General features: G+C 39.4%; 1 protein-coding gene across 7 annotated transcripts in view; it reads right to left on the minus strand.

Annotated features, from left to right (window-relative positions):
* RLF (RLF zinc finger) overlaps positions 1-26,792 on the minus strand; it is a 55,584-nt gene that overhangs the window by 13,412 nt on the left and 15,380 nt on the right. Inside the window, exons 1-4 of one of the 7 annotated variants that reach the window (XM_054802171.1) lie at positions 15,816-15,916; positions 11,393-11,513; positions 7,961-8,163; positions 1,876-2,012 (exon numbers count right to left, since the gene is read on the minus strand). In XM_054802171.1, coding sequence (XP_054658146.1) covers positions 1,876-2,012; positions 7,961-8,122 — 299 coding nt within the window. In that variant the 5' untranslated portion in view covers positions 8,123-8,163; positions 11,393-11,513; positions 15,816-15,916. Of the gene's footprint in view, positions 1-1,875; positions 2,013-7,960; positions 8,164-9,045; positions 9,372-10,115; positions 10,847-11,392; positions 11,514-15,815; positions 15,922-16,329; positions 16,463-26,792 lie in introns of those variants that run through there. The other 6 variants (XM_054802173.1, XM_054802169.1, XM_054802175.1 and 3 more) reach the window with 6 other exon arrangements.

Below are 26,792 nucleotides of genomic sequence, written 5' to 3' on the forward strand. Positions count from 1 at the left end.
GAGGGGGCAACTGTCACATGCGTGGACATAGCGGCACAGTCTGAACCAGCACCTTTCATTTGAACAACCACTAACAACAGTGTAGCCATAATGACAGACTTCAGCATGAGTGACACAAACCTGCTAACACCTTCTGTAAGTAGGAACATACTTGTATTGCTAGACTGTGCTAACATTTTTACCTTCAAGCCTTCACTGCCTGTCACCTAGGCTAGCTAATTTTAAAGCTGATGTGGAAGTACCTACTCATGTTACAGCTGCACCATGTTTTGAGTAGACTTAGCCTTAGGCAGATCGCATCATGGGCCAGACTGGCACGAAGATGAGAAATCTACAGCTCTAATTGATCTCTTCTGACTCAGTCAGGACAAAATGTAGGTTAGACAGAGTTACAAGACCTGAAAGTTTCATTCAAATTCTAAGTAGTTTAAGTTCAGACTTCCTACTGCAAGCAAAAAAAAAAAAAAAAAAAAAAATCTACCAACACAGTCACAAAAAAAAAAAAAGAGATGTAGTATTTATGGTTACAGAATAACATCACTGAAGTCTGTTCTCCGGTCCCAATAGTTTAAAAGTCTCAGCTACACATGAAGTCCAACTTTCTTCATTTGCACACTAGGGATACAGCTTTTAGATAGAACTGCTTAACAAGTCTCCTTGGAGAACAGTAAATCATTTATTTCACCCGGAAAGTAGTTGTTAATTTGTTCTGGTTTTTCTTTAAAAGAGATCATGTGACAGACTTCAGCCTCATATCTCTTTGGACGCGGCTCTAATCTAATCTCAGATGACACATTTCGGTAATGAAAAACAGTCAGCCCCTAGAACTTCCAAGTGTGGTGGATTCTCCCCTCGAGTCTTCCACAAGTTCACTTCTTTCTACAAGGCATGATTTTGCTCAAAAAGACATTTCTGGCCTGAAACAGAAGTAGTAAATACTTCTGGCCTTTTTGTAGAGATAATTGGACCAGGCTAAACTATCAATCATCCTGCTGACACTTAAGTGCTATGAAAACTTTTCTTAACAGCTTTAAAATGTGGAGTGAGTAAATGAACAATGCCACAGCTGACCAAATCCAAATCCCCAGTATATATGTGAGATGTCTGGTAATGTGAAGCTTTATCCACAGCAGCATTTAAACAGGAGAAAACCACACATTTAGCCATGCCTTGAAAGCAAAAACTACAAACTCATTTTGTAAGGGGCAGAAATCGGCTTCCCTGCTTTGGCTCTACCAGTTTGCCACTGCTGAAACAGGGATGCAGAAAGTTTTCTTATCTCCAGCCAGTTAAGAGGGCAGAGTAGCTTTATAGTCACAATTTGGCCACAATCTTATTACTACAATTCTCAGAGTTATAAAAATTACAAAAATATAAAAAGGCTTTTTTGGGGGGGAGGGGTGGTGAAAGTTAAAAGGGTGCTGCCTCTGCACATTCCCACTACTTACATCTATGTGGAAGAAGTGAAAAAAGGCATCAAACACTCATGGGTCTAAGTATTCAAGAGGGAAGAGCTGAATTACAACATACTTTGTGGAACCACAAAGCTTAGGGGTTTAATAACAACTCAGACAGCACTGATCCAGCACTACTTAGAGAGCTACTAAATTGCTGAAGCATTACTATTAATGCCGACAATGAGTAGTGTTTCATTTTAAATGATTTAAACATTACTTTTGTCTAACCGCTCTATTACTGTAGCAAGACGAGTCCTTATTTATTTTGTCACAAGTTATCGAGAAAGTACTTCAGTCTGATGTACTTCTCAAGTTAAAAGATATATCCACTTTCACTACATGGTTTTGTACTCTATTAGTTCAACTGTTTTGCATTGAAGCCAGTGAGGAAAAGTTAGCAGTAATACTCATTACTTACCAAGAGCAATACACATTTGCTGTTTGAAGCTGATGAGTAAGGTATGTTGTACAAAGAATAAATGCAGTGTTTTCTTGTCCCTCAGATTCCAGATTACATATGATGTCCAGTACTTCTTTGCAGTCCACTTTTGCAATCTTAAAGAAAAAAGAAAATTAAAGGAAAAGGCACTTTATTCTCAGCATGTTTACAAAAGAAATGTGTGTTTCCTGTATCAAAGGAAATGGTCTCACAAACACAAGAACAAAACACTATGTTTCCTTTTAATACCCAGAGTTCATACCACACCTTTCAGCTACAGAATAGCATAAGAAGTTCACATATGTTAGTTCTGATCCCTTCTCAGTATTAGTTTCCTTTAGAACCATCTTCCACTTTGGACAGCTTAGCAAAATACTTATATACAGGCAACAGCCTATCTAAAACTTCCCATTCCTTCTCTGCACTTGCAGGCATATCTGTTTTCCTTTTAAAAACTAAAACCCAGGTCCAAAAAGGTCAAGAGATGTGAAAAAGACAGTCTCTTGTCCTCTTTGTCCGTAAGTGCTGATTCTGAACAATCACACTCCAAAGCACGATGTTAAAAATAGAAGTGTTTAGAAGGGAGACAAATCCCATGGAAGTTCTGGAAAGCCCACTTAAAGGTAGTACCTATCCGTGAATCAAAACAGAGCATTAGCTTAGTTATAAGCCAAGTATTTCAGATCATGAACAGTAATTATGAAGTGTTTTTACTATTAAGACAACACTATTTTTAAGACTTTTTCCCCTACCAGATTTATTCCACTTCACAGAATAGGCTATACTCAAGCAACATCTACTGTAATCTGCAGTTGCTGCTACAAGCAATTCAAACCTCTTGTTAATAATGAAAAATGATGAGATAGACAGAACAAAAGTAAGTTAAAATACACCAAACTATTTTTCACAGAAATCTAATTCAGCAGGAAGAGCAAAAGCAGGTATATTATGCCAGTTTTCCATACAGGCTTGACATTGGAGTTCATTGAGCAATTTCAACATTTTCTAAGGTCCACTGACTTTTGGTGTTCAACTGGAGACCCATGATTGACCTTTTGCAGCAGACATTTTTTGAGCAATTCACAATCTGGAGGTGCTTGCAGATGTGTCAGTTTTGCATTTGAAATCGTAAGACGTAGCAGATTATTTTGGTTGGGGGCTTTTGACACTGACTTACCTCTGGCAAGAGAGAAACCTCAAGAACTGATTTAAGTGACAATGCTTTGCTAAGAGGACAGATATCACTACTCCTTTCGCATCAGGACTTACAATAAGCACTTACAATATCTGCAAATCAAGTGTCACCTCCATCAGGTTGGGGAAGATGGAAAAGCAAGCCCATACCAATGACCACATGAAAGAATTCTGAAGGTGTTCATCACTGCACAAGAGAGAACACAGCTGTTCTAGATTACAGATTAAAAAATACTGCTGCATACTATCTCCTTCCAACATCTTTTGCCAGCAGTACCTTTCTTATGTTCTCATCTACCTTCAGTACGTACAGGCACACAGGCTTTCGGCTTGTGTGGGAAGTCTAGTTGAATATACATGTCTGGTCGTTGGGAAACTCCAGTCTTCTCACCACCTTCTTCCACCTCTCTCTACTCAGTTATTTTTTATAGATCTTCCATCAGCACATTTTATAAATCAAATTAAGAAAACAGAGCTAAGTGACCCAAACTTTTGTCTTTGATAATTTCCACAATTATACACTGCCACCTCCTCAATACTACAGCAAACAGCTTAAATAATACAAGAGGCTCCCTGCAGTGGTTTGACAGAAGCCTCATCTTCTAGGTCTTGTTTTTTAGAAAAAAAAAAAATTATCAGTGCATGTAAATACGGAATGTGTTTCCTCCACAAATCTGAAGATGGCATGGCAGTCTGATCTACTTGGCCAAGCATTACTTGACAGAAACCATGCTCAGTTTCCCAGTTCCATTAAAGGAACAATCACTTAACAACACTACCACTGTTTTAAGAAATACAGACTTAAGACCTACTTACTAGGTTTTCTTAGGCTACAGAATGATAAACCCCACATTTTTAATAGCTATCAGTTATTCCTCACACTGTAACAAAACCTGGAACTTCTGCCGTGTGCTGGACCAGCAGGAACAGGACAAACATCAGCTCCAGCAACAGGTATGTCTGGGGCACTTGGAGCAGACTTCGGTCACACAGCATGTTGAATTCGCTCTCCTCCCCACATAGAAATTTGATTATTTTTGGCCAAACTCACTCATATTCAGGACATTAACTACTTAGTAAGCAACAAAGCAATTTGTTTTCAAGTCTTGCTTATTCCGAACTTTGTCAATGATCTATCTCATTTCAGACCTTGGTTGGGGTTTTTTTGTTGTTTGGGTTTTTTGATTGGTTGGGGTTTTTTAATATATTTAAGACAAAAAGTCCAAATGCACAGCTTGAAATCATCCAGCAATATCCAGTCAGTCACTTAAGTGATAAACAGACAATAAATGAAAGGGTCTTTACTAACCCTGGAATGCTGACCAGTGCTTCTGTTACTCTGTTAGAAACCCAATAAGACCAGCAACTGAATGAAAGTTCAGAGACTACAGAATGAACAGTACTAAGACATTTTAAATTAGAATTGTTGAAAAATGCTGTCATCCTCCCCAGGTTCCATTAACAAGAAGGATGTTAGTTTACTCCTCAAAGTTATTCCATGGAACATACAACCACGTAAGATTTATCTTGTCTGACTTCCATGTCATTTTAGTTTGAAGAAAAAGTTTTAACACTACAAGGATATTTAATTTCTTATGTCATCATAAACATTTACTAGTACTAACCTAAGCCTTCTACCAGTTTTTTAGTAGGACTTCATGTTAACGCTCCTTAAATAAGGGACAACCAACCTGCTTGTCTAGGGAGACTTATGTTCCTTTCAGGAACTAGAGATATACCATGAACTGACTAAAAGCAATTTAGTTTCAGCTCAGAGACTGTAAATTCTCCCTAGCTGAGTTGGGACAACATAGTCTTGAGTCTATAAATGCAGGCTACCCTTTTGCAGTATATTACCTTTTTTACATTAAATAACGATGCTTACAGCTGCAAGAATTTGGGAGCTGCTGCCTCAAAGTTTAATAAAAGAATATGTTTTATATCAAAAGCATTTCATTAAGCATAGACAGTTTGCAGGGCAAGGAAGACTTAAGTTTTTGTAATCTTCCAATCAAATTGGAAATTACTGAGGGAAGAGAACACTTGGTTTAACTTGACAATGGAAACAACACAGTAAGAATATTTTTGCAAGCAAATGCCTGATAAGTAACTATCCTTCCCCAGTGTTTTAACAAGCTTCACTGTCTTTCCCTCTTGCTCTTTTAAGCATACAACCCAAGAACAATTCCTTATTTTGTAGGCAGTGGCTGGACAGGGCCTCCTAAAGATGGCTGTTCTTAAGCTTGCTGGTTGAATTTTTTATGGGATAATGGGTATTTGTTTAATTTCAAACTTCCTCAAGTGCTTTCCTCTCAGATTTCTGGATGGTCTTTCTGAAAGAAAGTCCAGACTAAAAAAAAACCCTACTTTGATGATAAGAGATGGCTATAGGGAGCTCAAATACAACATAGCAAACAATCACACTGACATTCTATAGAGGTGACCAGTTACAACTGAAACAATCAAACTGGCTTTAACTGTTTGTTTCATTTGAAAACCCTGTTTTGTTGCTACACGTGGCTGGCACTTGCCTTGCACGGAATGCCATCTTAGACTATGGAACATTTGGGGCTTCATGCTTTTTGCAATAGTAAAGTGTGTTATTAACTACTTGTCAAATATTGTGCAGGAAAACCGCTTTAATTACTATCTTAATTGGTTCAATAAAATTGGCAAATTCAAGCCAACCAATGGAATCAGTAAGCCAGACAGCAATTCTTAGTTCTGTTACCTTCTGTTTGTCACAGAGCAGCGTGAGATTCTTGTGAACCAATAACTACATAGTCATATTATTTGTTACGTGTGTGCCTTAGTATCAATTCAAGGTACCAGAAGGCACCAGAAATGCAAGGGACAACTTTATATATAGTGTATATTTATTCAGAGTAGTAACCATATATACATATATACACTCATACATATACACAGACATGTACGTGTGTGTGTGTGTATATATATCCATACATATACATGTATATATGTATGTTATTGCCTATAGATATAGATAGAAGTAGTTCACCTGCCTTAACTTTAGGAGCTCAGCAATTTAACTTCCAAGCTTGACCTAGCCATTCCAATCACTTCCAGTTCCTGGAAAGGGATGACCATATATTGTCTAATCTTCCAAAACAATTTCTTTCTCTCCAATCCTCCCCAAGCTATCTTCACTCATATTCACCCCTTTTGTAATTACTTCTACTTTCTTAGCTAAGCCCTGTTCCTCCATCTACCCCATCCTACTCTGAACTTCAAATTTCACTTAACCCTTGTTTCTTTTATTACAGTTAATTCCCTCTTCCCCCTGCTGGGTTTTTGATCATGTTCACCAACAACTGCCATTCTTTGAGCTGTTCATCTTTCCTCTTTTTTCTATCTCTTTTCTCCACTTGTCATTAGACCCAATAACTTTCTACCTGAGGAAGACTATAAGTAACATGAAGATCTAAGACAATTCTCACCTTCTGAAAACAAAGGTGGAAACAAAAGTGTTTTAAAATTCTCAGATTTCAACAATTCTGTAAAGACTGCCAACTACACAATACCTGTGACCAAGCACGCAAAGAAACATTACATGCAAATCCTCATATTGCCAATTATTTATGTCAACTTTCTGGCAGTGTAACACCACTGACTTTACACTTTTCACAGTGATGGCTACAGGTCCAGTTTAGTCAACAAACCATATTGTTTTAAGATACTGCTTTAATGATTAGTGGCTTCCTTTTCCCATAAAAGGTTTAACTAAGTGATTACCATAATCTGAGTCAATTCATCAATTCATCTGTGTTCTAGCTTTTATACTTAACTAGCAAGTAAAGACTCTTCTGATTACTTAGGTAAAAGTTACAGCTACACTTCACAACTCTTAAGTGAAACTGAACACAATTTAATGTGATTTCTATACCATTCATCATTAGTAGCCAATCCAATCAAAGAACACCTTGCAAGTTACCCATATATCCCCAATGCCTGCAGTACACAGATCATGTCTGTGGTGAGCTGTAAATGCACTCATTGCTCCTACAGTACAACAAACTGAGGGGAACCTGGCTCAAACTGAAGAGACTAAGAGTACACCTATCCTATTTTTTAAAAGAAATATTTCAAAAGGAAAGCTTTTAAAACAGTTTACATGTATGACAAGAACACTCCAAACAAGTCTGCCACTTGCTCAGGAAGTGCAGACATCAGAGTTGCAATATTTTTTTTTTATATGTGAAGCTTCCACCAGTTTCACAGAGACTTACTCAAAATGTTCAAGTCTCACACTAAAAACTACACCAAACCCATGTAACTAAAAAGAACAGCAAGACTGATAAAATAACATATGTGAGAGATCAGAGGCAACAGAGGCAAGAGTTGTATTACTGCTGTTATGATTGCAATGTGTTAACACAAATCATTCTCTTACAGTAACAGTAAAGACTTAACTGCTAAAACAAGTTTAGGGTTCTAGAGCAATAACTCTAAACAGGTTTTTGTTTGTTTTGTGTTTAGGTTGTTTTGGTTTGGTTTTTTTTAAGCCTTTGCTTTCCTAGGTCAGAACAACTGGAAGAGAAGTAACCACTCTAGTACTAGTACTTGAGTCAGAAAAGACAGCTTTCCAATTATATTTTGCTTACAAGGGGAAGTGAAGTTACAAACTTTGCTTTAAGCTTTCAAACACAGCTAACGTAACAGATAAAAACATACTTATCTACACCAGCAGTTAATACAAATGTTCTTCCCTGCTGAGGTCTGCAATAGATCATTCCTCTTTTGGAACTCTGCTGCAACAGTTTCACTCTTCAGCTTCAGTTCTTAGCATTGCAGAAATAAATTCTAAAATGCTTGATAAATACACATTAAAAAGGGACTATGGATTACTAACCTCCTTAATGGAGTCTTCATTAGGCAGCATAGAACACACACACGTGATGTAGGCTTGGCGAAAAGATGAAACATTTGCAATTTCTGGAGAATCTGCACACAATTTTGACAAGAAAGTTGCTTGTGGGATGCAGTTTGACTTCATCAAATGTTTTATTCGCATCTGCAGAAAGGAAGGCCCTTCTCGTGTAATCAATTTATTAGCTAGGAAAAGAAAAAAGCCTTTGAGAATACACCAATTTACAGCTGACAACTGAAATTGTCTCACTGCATTCACACTTCATTTTATTACAAACTTGTATAAGTACGGTCAGCTTTCTTAGGAAACTCTAGGTGTGATAAAAAGTGACAGCAATAAAGGGAATATTTTCTTCCAAATTTAGACCAACTTTGGAGGGAGAGAATGCTAGGCTACAGAAAACAGACACCACCCCCAACCAAAAGATAGCATCCATTAAGGCAGGAAGGCATCCACAGCAGTGGCTAAAGGACACTAATAAGACCATATAGTATTTTGAACAAGATACCAGTAGTTTAGCTGAGGTTCAAAAGTCTTCAACTTCTAATTGTACCTTCATATTCCGAAGAACCAAAAATATTTCAAACAAAGCATTTTTCAACTGGAGATTTTTCCACCCAAGTTATTACAAACCCCACATAATGGCAAAATATACAAAATGAAATTGAGGGTGAAAATGTTATCTTTGTACTACTTTGGAAGAATTGTGTTTAAGACATGTTAGACTCACATTCTAGATCAACCAAATACATCTAATCATTGTAAGACTTGATGAACTAATTCAATACTAAAAATGTAACTTCATATTATTTTTGTAAGTAGTTAGCAAAATTTACTTAATCTGATTAAAAAACCTCACAGATTTAGTATGATTCTCTTTCCAAGTACTTATGATAAAATATCTCAAGTTGGTAGGGACCCATAAGGACCACTGAATCCAACTCCCTGCTCCTCGCAGGACTACCTAACACTAAACCATATAACTAAAAGTGCTGTCCAGATGCTCCTTGAACTGACGGAGTTGGTGCCATGACCACTTCCCTGGGGACCCTGATCCAGGGACCAACCATCCTCTCAGTGAAGAACCTTTTCCTGATGTCCAGTTCTGAACTTCCCCTGATGCACCTTCATTCCCTTCCCTCATGTTCTATCACTGGTCACCAGAGAGAGATCAGCACCTTCTGCTCCGCTGCCCCCCTTGAGGAAGGTGTAGACTGTGATGAGGTCATCACTCCTCAGCCGCCTTCTCCAAGCTGAACAAACCAAGGGACCCCAGCCGCTCCTCAGAAGTCTCAAAGCCTTTCACCATCTTGGTTTCCTTCCTCTGGACACACACTAATAGTTTGATGCCCTTCTTCTATTGAGGTCTCCAGAACTGCACCTCAAGGTGGGGCTGCAAGATGGGAAAATTACCTCCCTTGACTATGCTGTGCTTGATGCACCCCAGGACACAGTTGGCCCTTTTGGCTGCCAGGGCACACTGACTCATTTCAACTTGGCATCACCCCAAACCCCTAGATCTCTTTCTGCAGAGCTGCTCTCCAGCCTCTCGTCCCCGAATTTGTACGTGTAACCAGGTTTACCCTGTTCCAGATGGAGAATTTTGTTAAGTTTCATGTGGCTAGTGACTGCCCATCTCTCTAGTCTACCAAGACCCCTCTGTAAAGCCTCTCTACACTTGAGGGAGTCCACAGCTCCTCCTAATGTAGTATCATCAGCAAACTTAATGTACATTTGACTCCCGCACCCAGATCATTTATAAAAACATTTAAAGAGCACTAGCCCTAAAATTGAGCCCTTAGGAACCCCACTGGTGACTGGTCATCAGCCTGATGTCACCCCATTTACTATAATTCTCTAAGCCCAACCCATCAGCTAATTGCTCACTCAACCTATTATGGACTTGTCTAGCTGTATCCCGGACATTTTATTTAGAGGGATACTGTGAAAGACAGCATCAAAACCTTTGTTAAAGTACATGTACTGTGCCTTAGCTGATGAAATAGTATGCTTCAAGACAGCTATGGTGCTATTTCCAGCTTAAACACCTGCAGAAAGGCTTGATACTAGTCTCCAGATTTTGACATATTGCAAAAGACCCTTGAGAATTAAGAAAGAGGATTCAATGCATTCTTACACTGCATGCAATAATACATATCAACCAAGGAACAAACTGTCTGATGATCTGTAGAAGAAATTATGGAAATGCCGAGATGTTATGTTAAAACATATATTAGAACCGATGTTCTGCAGCAGCTGTAGTCAATCAGTTACCTATAAAGCCTGCAAGAGACTCTGAATTAGTCAGAAAAGAAATTTTACTTTAGAATAACAACTTATTGGAAGAGCCATTGCATAAAAATATTTTCACTATATTAGTATCTTATTATTACTATGTGAGATGTGTAGCTAAGAAACCAATAGTATATAAATTTCTGAAAGAGAGGATTTTATTTAATAAAAACCAAGAAAATTCTCATGCTTTCTGCACTTAAATGATTGTCTAAACAGAAAAAGAACGTGTTCCAACAAACACTACACTAGTTGGCAGAAGGCTTACAACGTGCACGTAAACAGAAAACTCATTTTAGGGTCCAAGTACACGCTTGTAGTGAGACTTAGTAGTATTCTGCACAAGTTTGCTTTGTAGCCCATTAGAGGTCATTTTAAGATTCAAGTCTATGGTACTGGTTTTCATTTTTCACAGGAAAAACCTCTGAACAGTAAACTCTTGACATAGCTGACATTGACGCTTTACATTAAGGTTAAATTCAACAGAGATGGCAAAAAAAGCTGGCTGACCAAGAGATAGTCTGCAGTTAAGATCTCCAGTTGCTAGGAAACAAGCTTCCACTCTTTCTTAAAAATTACATCTATACACAACACTGTGCTTGAAAATTTATCAAGAAAAACCAACAATGATTCAATATCCATCCTATTTGATGTAAGAGACTGCTACCACATCAAGGTACTCAAGATGGAAACAAAGTTATCTATCCATGTGAAGTATACACCAGCATGTCAGTAACGGTTTTTAGTGCCCACAAGCATTCAAAGCAGTTCTGTAGTCCCTGTTCCTACAGCTCTTGGCTCACAGAACAGTAAAAAAATTTCTTGCAGGTCTGTGAGAAGAACAGAAGAAATACTAGGGAAAAAAGGTATTAAATTTACCTGCTCTCTAAGAACGATTTAGATTCCTCTTGTTTCTTATTACACAGCTAGACATGCACTTAACAATTGCTCAAATTAAGTTTTTACTGACATGTCAGAGCCAGCTAGTTGAGACACAGGAAGTGTTTTAAGAGTACCTGCAGTCAGCCAGACAAATTCGATGTTTTCAGGTCAACAGTCACACTTTTATCTTTAAGCACAGATGAGAGAAACTTGCTAATGAAATACAGGAGGTGGACTCACTGCTGGTATGGACAAGAGGGTCTTAACTCGCTGCATGTGCACCCCCTCTTCTCCCAAGGGTGGAAGGTCTGTGCCCTGTGCCCCTGGACTCCTCCACACCTAAGCGAGTGTGTATTGAACTCTGCAAAGGAGGCAAATAACAAACTGAGCTCCTCTGTCATGCAGATGTAAGTGATGAAGGTAGGAGCAAAAGTCAGTATCTGACTAGTGATTTATTTCTATCTTAGCACTTAGTTTTCCTCTGAGGTGTCTATTCTTTTCCAGCAGTCTGCCTGGAACAACCTCCCTTTCCCTGAAAAGGCAACAAAACCTCATTTTGCTGCCTATTCCTCAAAACAGTAGTTTTCCCCTCAGAGAACCTAATTTTATACTCAGTCCTAAATCTGTTATGTTTCCAAACATGTCCAACAGATTTTCTGGTTCCTTCTCTTCCTAGACCTCCTGCTGTTGTCTGTTCTGTCCCAATGTTCTACCAAGCATCTCAGGATTGAAACAACTTGCTATAAAAATCAGTGCAAAGACACCTTGCAACTCTTCCCTCCTCCAAACTCCAAAGATTAGTAAAGGGTCAGTGCAGTTTAGATATACTCTACATATATCTAAAGGGCTCTCTTATTCGAGGACCAAAAAGTAAGGATAGGAGATTCCCCTCTTACCCAAAACACTTGCAGTATAAGATGAATTTAAGTTATACCACAGTATTGTAAATACAGCCTTTATAAAGCATGGATGGCACTAAGGCATGAAAAGACTCTGCAGTCACTATGAGAAACAACATTTTAGGTGAGCATTTCCACTGAAAGTACCTCTGGCACAGGACAACAATGTGCTAAAGCACTGTAAAATATGTTAAGTATTGATGTCTCTATATTTTACAAACAGCAGTGTGGTAGAGAGTTCTCCCAGCTTTCCTCCAAATTAGCTTATGTCAATAGACATGCCAAGATGTTGGTATGTGCTTCACACAGCAACAAGCTCACCCTAACCTCTTTGTTCTTCCTGAATGATACTTTTTGTTAAGCCAAAAAAAACCCCACCCCAAAACCTTGAAATAAGAGTATTAAAGCTAGCTTCATGTCAGAAGTCAAGACTGCAGAACAGCATGTATTACATTCACGTTGGGATGCTTGTATCATTTAGTCATCTGAAAGGCACAAGCAGCAACAATTTTTTGCAGCCCTTTCCTCAAGTAAATATTCATGCCCAAAACAACCATCTTGAGCCACTGGCAGTATAAAACAGCAACAACCACCCTAGGCACACGGCAGTTTAATTTCTTAACAGCCATAGAAGCAGCAGGCAGAATCTAAGCTGCTGTGAAACTCTTGCTGGAACAAATTTAGTAAGTCGTATTTACAGTTGATATCAGTTCCTTTTCAGGGCCAGAGCATCAAAAATTTTTTTAAAAAATTAAGAATTCTAATCAAGAGAGACAAGAACACATCACATCATCTCGATTCAAGTAAGCATCTGATGATCATTAACATGAACTACCAGTTCACAAAACAAAGCTCCAGCTGGGCACATTGAGCTACACTCATATCTGGCTTACCAGTGACCCACAACAGCAAAAGCTAGGAACGCTTTTGAGACACACACCACAAAAAGCCAAAAAGCATGAAATACAAGCTATTCAAAGAAACTATGTTTTAGATGACTGAAATAGCATCCATTTACTACAACATTTCAGAAGATACTCTGTGAAACTGCTGTTGTACTGAAGGATAAAATGGCAGTTTGACTAAAACAACTGAAAAAATATTCTGCTAGAGCTCTTTCTGCAACCCTTACTCAGAATGTCTAACAGCAGAACTGTCATACCTACTGTGACCTGTAGAAAATGCATTTTGATTCCTGCTATTTCTATAAAATGGAGCCTGGTAGTCAGAAGAGAACATTACACAGATGAAAAGTGACACAAGTAAAAGAAGGAAGGCAAACATGGTAACTAATCAGTGACTTCTATCTCCAATTACAGCTATAAGCATTTACTTGATATGATTCTGAAGGTAAAAAAGGATTAAGTTAATCCAGTGGACATCTAGAGATAGTTGTTTAATCCCAGCTCTAACCATGTCCTACACAAGGCCAAAAGAGTAATTCCAGCTACCTAGACAGACTTTCTGCAAGACAAATAGTATTATAGTAGCATCTGACTTCCTAGGGTAGAGAAAAGAAGGGACTGAACAAAGAAATGGAAATAATAGAACCAACAAGATTTCACTAATGACAACACACGGTATGATACAGCTTCATGGATCAGTTGGTATTTCAGCAATAACTTCTGGAGTCACTGAATTACACTTGTCTGATAATGTTAAGACGACAAACCAGTTACATTAGCAGCACAACTTAGGAATCAAAAGATTTTCAACATCATAATTTGTTGGCATAGAGAGCAGGATTTCTTTAAGTTTTCATTTTGCCTTGCACCAGAGTGTAGGGTATACAATCTGGTACATTCATCTTGCCTTCTGGGAAAAGAGTAAACTTTACATATGCCCTCAATCTACTTCTCTCTTCCTGTAATATTTTAGAGTTTTATGAGTTACAGTGACTCGCAATACGCATGATTTTGGATTTCTTTGAAATGTTATTGAATAGCTGGCAACAATTACAGGAGGCTGAACCCAATGCCCTGCGTTGTCTTTCCCAGTCTTACATTCTCTCCTACAATCCCCTGCAAATCTTCAATGCCTGTTCAACATGCTCTTACTCTCCCAAGAGGCTAACAAAAACAAAACCAAACATACAAAAATCCCCTCCATCCTCTGTAATGTAAGGTAACAGAATTATTTAACTACTGAAGCATCACTTTACAGTATTTGTAGCTATTAAATATTCTTGTTTCCCCTCTTGCTATTTTCCCATTTCCATTACTAATGATGCTACTACTTTGATCTACCACTTTCACAGTATTTGCTGCTAACCAGCACAGCAGGAACAGGAGAGCACTCTCATGCGGTGCTCTGACACATTCAGATAGCTTGGAAAGCTCGTAGAAAGATCTTTTAGATATGTCTAAGCAGCTAAGTTGCATGTCAACAGTCCACAAGGATGACACTTTTCTCAATTTATCTGTTCTTTGATACCCTGAAAGCAAGCAAAAAACCAAACCAAGGTTTCCAAGATTGCCACAAAAGCAAGACACTCTAAGAAGCAACATTTTAGGCAGGTATTTGGCTTCTTAAAACTGCCCTTTAAAGTGTCCGTTTACTTTATGATTTACTTGAGAAACCATCTTTTGACAGACTAGTCTAACAAGGAATTCCAAAGTCACATTTGGACTGTCTAAGCATGCCTGTGAACTACTCCAGACTATATGAGAATGCACTTGTGCAGTTACAAAATTTCCAGAGGAGCTCTAATGAATGTCCTGTTGCCTCTGCTTGCATCACATGAAAGAAACACCAGTGAGGACAACTCTTCTAGGCATGTATTCAGATCTAGCTAAACATACAAATGTGTACTAAATAAAGAACACTAAGAAATCAATAATTTCAAGGTTTCCAAGTGACCTCAGAAACAGGAGCCTCCACTCAGCCCAATTCAACATGGTCAGAGATGTACCAGTCAATCAGTTTGTGAGCAGAAACTTCAATCCAAATTAAAAGCCAAAGGACTGAATAAACCACTTTATCCTATTACTGCTGAAGTCAAGAAGTAGTCTGAACCATGTCAAAGCTAGCTAACCATTAGCCCTCACCAGTATACCACTCTCTGAGAAAGAGATTTTTCAATAGCTGAAGGTTTTCAGTAATACGGACCAATTTTGAAATGCAAGTCCTTTTGAGTAGAAATACACTTAAGAGCAGCAACCGTGCAACTGGATGGCCTAACAATACTATAGATGAAAGACTCCAAGGCCGGGACATTAGTATGGAATGCAATTCTTTTCAAGACACCTTGGAGATGGGATTAAATGCTATTTAGAGTTCAAATGTTTCTGCCATACTATTGACTATCTGAAGTGAAGGCTAGCAAAGACTGCGGCCCACCCTTGGCTGCCTTTTTTAATGCTTTCTAGCACAGAGAAGCAACATATCCTCTCAAATATCCTTAACCTGTTTCTCATTTATTTATTAAAAAGTACTAACTTAACACAACTCAGGCTACCCAAAGCCAGAAAGAAGGATTCTGCTATGGAAGAAAGCTTGACTTAAAATCCCTTTTTGTACTCCTTTAATTTTTAAAAAAATATTTTAAGCTCTTCTTTCCCTCTGTATTATTTTTAACTTTAGATTACCACTGAGGTAAACTGTGGTCTCATGTACTGTTAATGGGACAGTTAAAAGAAACATCCACAAGTACTTAATGGTATCATTACTAGACATGAAAACATTTCAATGAGTAAAAGAAGAGAGCTTAAGAGAAGACATTAAAAAAACCCACCAAAGTGACACTAAAAACTCCTTTTCCTCACCTCTCGACATTTTCTGATTCAAGATCTTATTTCCATACTCTAAACATAATGAGCTTCCCAGCCCAGAGCTTAATAAAAGGAAACCTCCATGTTCATGTCGCCCCTCCACATGCATCTTTTATGCCTCTGAAAGGTGTAGACATACACAATTCCTCCCTGTGAAGCATTCAGGAAAACATTTAAAAGCACAGAGTTATGAAGAACAAACCACTCAGGGAGCAGAATTTCCATATTTTAATGATGGAAAAAGAAATAATTTTTTTTAAAAAATGGAGTTTCAAAATATTCAAACTGATGGATAGTATAGCCCAAGCAGAGACGCTTTAACAAGGACATTTTATTCAAAGTGCCAGTGAGACAGTTTCATCATAAATACTGTTTACCAACATATGAATACTACTGCACAATGCAATTTAAAGCACAACTCTCTTCTGGCTTGAAATCACTGGTTCCCCACCAAAACTGCACCAAGTAATTTCTTAATAACTACTTATCTCTAAAATCACATTCTTACCTTCCTCAGTTTCTACTGGTTGCTGGGATAGAATTTTAAGAAGAACTGGATTTTTCCATACTCCTTCCCTTGTGATATCCACCAATATTTGGAGGTTGTTATTCCCAAATTCCAGTAAAGCATCATGAGAATCCTACAAAATGTAAAAAAAAGTCATTAAAAGTCTTTGCTAAAAATTAAACCAGTCTAATTTTACATTACCTGTCCTATTATTCTACTGTATTCTAATAATTTCACATCATTCTTCTAAGTCATTACTGTTTTGGCATGTTTGTATTGGGATTTTAACAGTACAATGTCTTTTCACTTCTCTAATCCTACAGCAAAATTTCCCAATTTCAAAGTACTGAAAGTTAATTGAAATGACTTAACTCAAAAAGCCTATTTTGGAGTTGTAATTCTTCTACAATTTTTGTTTCTCCATGTACACATGTACGTGTAAATAAAGTTACAGAAATTCTTGTATAAGAGACAAAGGATGATTTTATGTCAAAGCATTTAGTGCCATTTAAGAAACCAGAATGAAGACCAAATAGTTTTCAAAATTAGTAACAAAATACCAAGAGCGTAAAATTTTACGTTTAGTGATAACATTAGTGAGATGACCAGTCAATTCACTTCTCTGAGAATTATTAAAGCTGTCGCTCACTAATCTGAGGAAAGGGCAGGGGGAGGGGGGGAAGCTACATAAGAAGCAGTGCAATAGGAGAGGCTCAGAAAGAACTCTCCTTTACCAAAAGGGTGAGGTTGGGGTCATATGAAGTTGCAGGCTTCCTGGTAGTAAGGGATGCAAGAAGTCTCAGGGAACTTGAGAGAAAGCAGAACACGATATACGTACAGCAGAGACTACTGTACAACACTCACAAACCAGACCAGACTGGATCATGAATAATTTCCTTTATTAAGATGTAAGCATCCTTCTACTGGATACAGATACACCATTTTCTTAGAAACTAATCCATGTCCAGTGCATTTACTCTCAGATCCAGGGATTTCCAATCTTGAGAGTTTTGATGCTGTGAAGGCTGACCCAGAAACCCTCCACAATGAACAGGTCTCCAGCTGAAGTTCATCTACCAAACCTGTATACGTAGCACAATATTCAAGAGTGATCAAAGCCCTACCACTTTTAATTATGGAAATCTGAGGAGTGAAGGAAAAAAAAAAAAAAAAGAGACATTACACATGGAAAGAAGTCTAGAGTCTAACAGAGAAGAAAAAGCAACTGAAAACAGATTCCAGCACAATGTCCCTAGCAGGAAACCTGACCTAGGGTGACTTGCACTGAAAAAATTAAAATATCACCACATAGAATTTCCTAACACTGACCAATTGAAGCCAACTGTAAGCAATTTGTGGCTACAGGTTCAGTAAAAATGCTTCTCACGTCAGTTACAACACATCTTAAGATTTAGTGTGATACATAACAATGTCCCCTAGTTCTACTAAGCTGTGTTTTAAGTTGGCAGTACTTTTAATACTATTATCGACCTAAGGTTTGCTTTCGATAGCCTCTGTTGTATCCTCCACATATACACCAGAATCAATTCCATGTTCTGATTTATCAGAATTAAGTGTGGCTAATACTATGACCACTTTGAATACCAGAGTAATCAAAGAGCCTTGTATCATGGGCTGTTAAAGACAGCAATAAACTGCATTCCACGTTGCAACACACAAGACATGTTTTTCAAGTTTCTGAGTTACCTTCTATAACCAAGTGAATCTACTATGAAAATACCCAAGACTTTCCCATTAACAGTAAAAGGCATCTTTGCATTTAATTATTAGATGTCCTTTAATAAATTAGATATTGATGTTCAATATCAGATGCTAATATAAGACCAACTTCAATGTTTTGATATAACTATCAATTTCCTTTCTAATACTGCAGCAAACTGCACTCCATAAAGCAAGTGGTGTTCTGCAACGCTGGTGTTAAGTATCTGTAGGAGATCTTGTTGTCAGAAGCAGCACAGGGAAGTCAAGGAAAAGTACAGCATATTTTGTTAAGTTTCCATCTAAGCTGATAAGATAGCACAAAATGTATTCCTGATTCCAGAAACTGGTATTACTGACGGAGTAGCTAGGCTAATCTTTTTCCTACACTAGTCATGACATTAAAGTGACATCCCGACTAACCTTTAAACAACAGGATTTCCAGCTATAACTCATCTTTAATGTAACAGGCAAGATGGGAAAGGAGGAAGGAAACAAAGCAAGTTATCAGTTGTCATTGTTAGAATCCTGTATAAGCATTTGCCACCTCCAGCTGCTAATCAAACTTCATATCTCACAAGGTTTGGTGTTTGACAGGGACTTGAATCTGGGATATTGCAGAGAAGCTGCCAAGGCTTGTCAGATTATCACCACTTGCTGCTGTGGAGTAAATAGAAGGCTCTGGGGGCCAAGCTGAAGGACATGAGCATCCATCTGGTTTTCTTCACTTTGCTATGGAAAATATAAGACTGAAAGCAAAAGGAAGGCCAAGGAAAGTGTGAGACCAGCTCAATAGGACAGAGCATCAAGTAATAGAGGACACTGAAGAGGCTATGGTATTCAATAACTTTGCCCCAAGTTTTACTGTTAAGGTCTGTACTCTGACCTTCCTGGCCCCTACAACTAGCTGCAGCGTTAGGGGCAGGGAAGGGCATGAAGCAGCACAACAGACGTTAAAACAATTATGTTAGCATACACAAAGCCAAGGGTGTCGATGGAGATCACAGATGTCACCAATACTAGCACTGAAAAGTCATGGTCACTGGGCAAAGGTTCCGGGTGACTACAAGAAACCAGCATGCCCATTTCCAAGACCAAGGGGAGGGAGACCCTGGGGAACTACAGGTCAGTCAGCATGGCCCATCCCCAGAAAGACTATGGGGCAAATTCTCCCAGAAACCACATCCAGTACAAAAAATGGACTCGGAACAGACAGGACTTGCCAAGTACAAATCACATTTTACCAGCCTGACTACCTTCTGTGATAACAGGCTACAGATGACAACAGCAAGGCTTCTGACAGTCTCCCATATTATCTTTAAAACCAAATTGTTAAAATATAGAAAAGTGGACAATAATGCAGGTGGAAAAATCAGCTTAACTGCCAGGCTTGGAAGGTTTGTGACCAATTGTACAAAAACCAACTGGCAGCTGTCTCCTAGTAGCATTTCTCAGGGGTCAACACTGAGTTGATACTTTTAACATCTTTATTAATTGTCTGAACATTGGGACAAAGAACATTTTCTGCCAGTCCACAGCTCATACAGAACTTGGAGAGGAGCTGACACTGGAGGGCAGGGCTGCCATTCAGAAGACATTCAACAGGCCACGGAACACTGCTGACAGGGACTCACTGCATTTGCCTGTGTTGAACTTCAAAGTGTTCAACCTGGCACCACCCGAAGTATCAGTCGAGGCTGGCAACCAGCTGGCTAGGTTCCAGTTTGGCACAACAGGCCTCTAGGGTCTGTAATTTAAGCAGTCAGCAGTGAGCCCTTACTGCAAATGAGACAAATTATGCTGAACAGCTTCAAATAGAGCATAACCAGGAAGTTGAAGTGTTTATTCCCCTCTGGTACTTTTGAGACTCCACTGGAGTAGGACACTCAGTTTGTGGCTGTCCTGTACAACTCATTTGCCATAGTGAAGCAAGTCCAGCAAAAGCTACCACAGGGCCTATACAAATCTTAGGAAGAGAGGGTGAAGAGGGAAATTTTAGAGCTGTCTATCTTTGCTATACTCCTCAGTAGGTAGTTGGACTCTTCTTTCTGTCTAGTGAGTTAACAGACAAGTCACATAAAGGGAAATTCCATAAAGTGTGCGTGCAGGAAGTGTATCATTGTTTAAATACCCCACTTTGAAAGGACTACTTGAAGTCTGTGCAATCTCCATTCTTAGAGACACTTAGAACTTGGTGGGACAGGACCCTAAGCAATGGGACTCAAGATAGCCCTTACTGCAAGTGAAGAGGTGGATTAGATAACTTGAGCTACCTTCCAGCACAACTCCTCCACAATAGACACCTTCAGATGGCTGTATACTCAATGCATTTACTAGACATACTGAAAGCACACTTAGTGGGAGTCAGTACTGCCCTACACTAGTTCTTCTACAACTGCAAGAACAAAACCAAACTAACATCAGAAGTGAGTGAAAAAGCATACATTAGTTTTTTCCAAATGCAGACTTTGACCTTCCAAGGAGCACCAAAGTTAAAAGCCTCACAGCTGAATGCAACAATCAAGCAGTTTTGATAACTTTAACCATCTCATCTTCCTTAGCAGTACCCAAGACTTTCTGTGAATACTGCCCCAATGGTGATTTTATTTTTAGATTATTGCTGTAACTATGTTCCAACTCTTAGCTCCTAGCATATTGGCCAACTAAAATCAATTGTTAAAGACTATAATCATTTTTAGAAGGAGGCTCAAGAAAGTAAAACTAGCAAGTGACCTATTGGTGAGACCACCACAAAATCAGTTGTTTATACCAGCAGAAGAGTTGGTGCTAATTTGCAGATGCTAAAATTGCCAAGTATGATGTTTACAATGACTGATTTCTGGCCTTGAGCCTGAAATATTACTTGCAAGATCAAAGGAGAAAAAAAATATAAATTGTTGGAGTGTCACAGCTGCACCCTGAAGATGCAAGTAACTTTATATGTTCTTAATCAGAGCCCAAACTGCTCTTAACTAACACAGAGACTAGTACATGAGCTACAATACCCAAAGGTTTCAGGCTGTATTTAAGCATTTGAAAACATCACTTAAGCAATCCTTACACTCCTGTTCCTCCTCTCAAGTCCTTCCTTCCTGTGCAAGCTGGATCAGGAAACCGAATTCAGCAGAGCACGCCTTGGGGAGGAGTGGGGTTTTTTTGTTTTGTTTTTAAAAATTAAAGCATGATCAGTTCCCCACTTTACACACAGCTAAATGGCATGCCAGTAGAATCAGGCAGGTGAATGACAGCCTTAATGCTTAAGTCAGTGCTGCTGCCAAAAGATGCTCAAGTTGTACCCTTAGGACAGCTTTAAAAATGTCAGTGGATAACAACAAACATCTAAATTTTTATTTATGAAGTATGCAACCACAGTCCAGAGTTTCCATAAGTGGCAGTTATGATCATATAGGAAGTCTATGTATATAATTTTATCTTCAGACTTGAGTGATTAAGAAAACAATTACAGGTGTGCTGGCAGAAGAGATACTGTATCTTACCTACAAAATAAATACAAGCCCATTTTGACAACCTCTACTTTTGACCTTTCTCATCTGCACAGCACCATGAATTAAGTCTTTCCAATACAATAGGTAGCCAGAGCATCCATTGTGCATTCTCCTCCCATATACTAACATTACAGCTTTAACCTCCATCAGTCTCAAGTGTCGATCAGGTCAAAGACTAAGTCCAAAGAAACCATCAGCATTTAACAGCCTATGACTTCGAATTTCACCTGGAAGACTGAACTCAGTGAAGGTATTGTTTATATGTTCAGATTCATTGCAAAAAGCTTCAACAAAGCATCAATAATAAATAAAAATTTAACAATTTTACTGCAAATTTTGAGAATTTATGCCATTTCCTGGCATCGTTTGAATACAAGCATATAACTCAGACACTCCCAGCTCTTACTGTTGAGAAATAGTTTAACAAACATGAGAGAGAATCATGTCTTAAATTACCAGTGCTTTAACGTACTGAAAGGTACTTCAGTACTGCAAGAGGCATAGCTTTAGGAAGCCACAGAGAGCTCTCAGCATATGTTACGTATAGAGGTGTCACCCACATATCTGTTCCAGTAACTTCAAGATATTTATCAGTGAAGAAGATTTAACTACAAACAGGATTTTCAGCTCTGCGCAGTTCTGAAAGGCAAAGAAAGGGAAACACTCCTGGCGGTATGAACTCACCCTCTCTATTGATAGGACAAGGTTGTACCCACCCTGGCTGCAGCAAGCACTCGCCAACCAACAAGTGCCAAAGACCCTACAAGCAGATTTTGTAACGGCATGTTACGCTAGCTGAGATTCGTTGCCTCTTAGTGATAATTATCCCCAGTCCCTCTACTACAGAGTTGCATGTTCTGAAGAGCTAGAAGCCACTGCCTCAGAGAAACACAGAATAGGCCACTTATCTGCTGGCAGAAGATGTAGCTGACAAGAAAAAAAAAAAACTATCATGCAACTTGGACAAGGGTGAGGTACTACTATTGAAAACGATTGCTATCCCTCAGATTATGACGTTCTGTGATCCAGAAATCCAGTGTAAACAACATTTCCCCAACGGCAACTATCCCCTAATCTGAGGGCTTCAGGATGCAGTACAGCTAGCAGAGTCCACTTCAGGTATGAGGATTATCCACATTGCAACATCTCTGTATTAAGAGCTAAAAGAAGAACCTTAGAAGATAAGAAAGAAGGGGCCTATTATACAAATCAACTAATTTGCTGAGTCAGTACTGTGTTTGATATTTAGGGTATCAATAATGAAATACCAAATATGAAATTCACCAACATACGTAGCATAAGTAACTAACTACTGACAATACACTCCACTTCTATTCTAGGTGCTGGCAATTTTAAGCAATCAGCAACTACAACAGTGTCACAAAAGTTTTTGGTTTATGCTGACCTGCAATACACAACTTTTGTAAGCTCTTTGTAAGGCTTGAAAGGAACCCTGTTCTGCAAGCCATATTCAATTCCCATGACAATACATCTCTACTCCCACTAAAGCCATCTTTGAATACAGTGTTTTATCTTTCTCAACTGGCCAGATTACATCCATCCCCGCAGTACCTCTCCATCAAATTCCTCCCCCAGATTAACTGAGTTTACCTGTATCAAGGGCCCTGTTGTAATTCTGCCCCAAACCTTTCACCCATATTTTACGGGCATCCTTTTGCCTGCTGCCACTATAAAATTCATGCTGAGACTCCGACACACAATCTCACATCTCGTTTTACTTAGAAATAAGGAAAACTGGACTCATGGGGGACCACAGTGCATAACTACTGTTATTTAGGATGAAAGAACAAACAGGTTCAGACACCAAATAAAGCTTTTGATAGCATTTTGTATATAAGCTGGACATCAGTGAAACTCAATTTTCAGCTTTAGAACAGTCCCTGCACCTTGCTGCTGTGAAATGCAAGCCCTTACCTTTTTCACTCCTGGGATGAAAATCTGTTTGAAGTTTCACTGACTCTCACTACCTATACAGATTGTTACAGAGCAACAATTACTGAAGATCTGAAAAATACCTCTGTCCCACATTTGCTGCAACCACCAGTTACACTTGGAGTTATATTCCTCATCAGTCACGCTCACCTCTTTTGTTAGGAAACAAATCAGCACATTCACATCTGTCAATCTGTGGCATGTGCTGATATGTACTTTTGCAGTGTTTTGCTACTGGATTTGCCCAGAGATTGGCACATTAACATGGTCACAGGCTTTAAACTGGTAAGTCCTCACATGAGGGCCTACAAGTGATTCCTGTCTAAAAGTCTATACTGTATGACTGCATACTCCTCCTCTGTTAACTCTCTTCATCTCTGATGAAGAGTGGGTTCCTGCTTTATTCCAGGGTGGGGTACAAATGTTATCATTCTCATATTTCTGCAAGAGTGCTACTTCAAAAATCTCATTAAAAGTACCTGTTTGTAAAAGTCCACAAACCTCTTCAGCAAAGTTTCAGAGTACTACCATGTTTAATAAGCTTTGCCCAAATTTTTTACGGTCTGAACTATGGGGAGCATTAAAGTGCTAAACATGGAAGCCACAGTTTAAAAAGTCAGTACAAGAGTGAAGTATATTACTACATCTGGCAGCACCAAATTGGGCAGCAGTGTTGATCTGCTCGAGGGCAGAAAGGCTCTGCAGAAGGATCTGGACAGGCTGGATCGATGGGCTGAGGACAACTGTACAAGGTTCAACAAGGCTCAGTGCTGGGTCTTGCACTTGGGTCACAACAACCCCAGGCAATACTACATACAGGCTTGGGGAAGAGTGGCTGGAAAGCTGCCTGGTGGAAAATGACCTGGGTGTGTTGGTCAACAGCCAGCTGAATATGAACCAGCAGTGTGCCCAGGTGGCCAAGGCGGCCAACAGCATCCTGGCTTGTATCAGAAATGGTGTGGCCAGCAGGACTAGGGCAGTGATCATCCCCCTGTACTCAGCACTGGTGAGGCCGCACCTTGAGTACTGTGTTCAGTTTTGGGCCCCTCACTACAAGAAGGACACTGAGGTGCTGGAGCATGTACAGAGAAGGGCAATGAAGCTGGTGAAGGGTCTAGAGCACAAGTCCTGTGAGAGGCAGCTGAGGGAACTGGGCTTTTTTAGTCTGGAGAAGAGGAGGCTGAGGGGAGACCCCATCACTCTCTACAACTACCTGAAAGGAGGTTGTAGCCAGGTGGGTGTTGGTCTCTCTTCCCAAGTAACAAGTGATAGGATGAGAGGAAATGGCCTCAAGTTGTGCCAGGGGAGGTTTAGATTGGAGATCAGGAAAAATTTCTTCACTGAAAGGGTTGTCAATCACTGGAACAGGCTGCCCAGGGAAGTGGTTGAGTCACCATCCCTGGAGGTATTGAAAAGACGTGTAGATGTGGCGCTTAGGGACATGGTTTAGTGGTGGACTTGGCAGTGCTGGGTTAACAGTTGGACTTGATCTTAAAGGACTTTTCCAACCAATACAATTCTATGATTCTATCTTGCATTTTCCCTTAGTTCTTAAAGTTCACATGAGAGATCTGAGCTTGTATCACCCTTCTACCCCTGGAATTTAATAGTTTTCTTTCAACATATTCAGCCTGAGTAAAGTCCTCTCATCTGACTAAAAACTTGCTCTCTATTGACAGAAGTATTAAAGCTTGATCACTTGCTTCAGAAACCTAGAAACACACACGCTTGTTACATTATAGAAATGTTTCTCCTTGGTAACAACAATTCTCCTTGCAGATCCCTCCAGTTAAAAGCTAGTAATTCTTAGCTTTATACCTCTCCTATAATGGGAAAGAGTCTGTATATGCCTTCCCATACTCTAAATATGAGACAACATCTTGTTTCAGGTCTAGGCCATCTCAATTAGAAACTTACTATATGCCTTTTAGTGTATGATAAGTTCATAAGGCTTAGTGGAGACCTCATCACCATGTTCCAGTATGTAAAGGGTGGCTATAAAGAAGATGGAGACTCCCTTTTTACAAGGAGTCACATGGAAAAGGGTAAGTGGTACAAGTTACTCTGACTGGACACAAGAGGAAAATTTTTCACAATGAGATCAGTCGTTGGAATTATCTCCTCAGGGAAGTGGTGAATTCCCCAACACTGGACACCTTGAAGATTCGGCTAGACAGGGTGCTGGGTCATCTTGTCTAGACTATGCTTTTGCCAAGAAAGGTTGAACTGGATGATCCTTGAGGTCCCTTCCAATGTGGTATTTATGATTCATTCCTCTTTATCCAATGACAACTGAATTAGTGAATTTAAGAGCTACCTTGGAAATACTAAGTTTCAACTTCTTCCATCAACCCTAACACAAAAGATGAGCCTGTGGCTAACCACCCTTATTTGTGCCACCCCCACAAATGAACGCGTTGGGAGCACAGATCTAGCCTCTGCAACATGATGGCTAATAGCTGCAGACTATGTGTAATAGATGGCATAGCCGGGTATTGTAAAAAACTGACATACCTTCAAACTTGGTTCTGGAGTGCTGTGATGTCCACTATGATCTCCTGTAGTCACCAAGGGAGTCACAGGACTTACGCACCAGCACTCAAATTAAAGGACAAATCTTTGACACCACTAAGACCACAGGATTTAAACTGTACCTACTGCACTTCTTTCTACTACCAAGTAGATGCCACACCGAACTGTTTTTAGGGTTGCCATAACAGTAAGTACTCCATGGTATTTCATGAAAAGGAGGTCTGTCCACACCTGCAGTCACCAGTCACAGACCACCTCTGTCCTTTCCACTACTAGCAGGACTACAAAGCTCTACTAGTCTGTTTCTCTCAGTTTAAAGTGCCAGGTTTATTCATCTTCAGTCTACTGAAGAGTTTCCACACCTGCCATTTCCCTGACTGCAGGTGAACCAAAAGTAGAAGCTTTTTCAGAATCTCCATACCTGCCTCTTCAGAGCTACTACTGCAGCAGCAGCTGCCGCTGCCAAGCCTCAGGGAATGAGGAAATCCCATCATAGGGGTATAATGTCTTGTGATCAAGCCTGCACAAGGACAGCTGCAAGGTCCAAGTTCACTTCCTTCCAACTACTTCCTACCAAAGTCTTCACTTCAGTAACTTATAACCGATATTAGCTTCCAACTTCATCTGTCACAGTTAAAGCGAGAACAGGCAATAGCAGCAACAGATCAGTCCCTGGTCCTGGAAGGGTCTATTAGTATAAACACAGCAAGACTACCACTCCCATCTTTCAGCTCCATGAGGAACACAAGTCCT

The sequence above is a fragment of the Grus americana genome, chromosome 23 (genome assembly GCF_028858705.1).
Source record: "Grus americana isolate bGruAme1 chromosome 23, bGruAme1.mat, whole genome shotgun sequence".
In the NCBI taxonomy this organism is placed as follows: Eukaryota; Metazoa; Chordata; class Aves; order Gruiformes; family Gruidae; genus Grus; species Grus americana.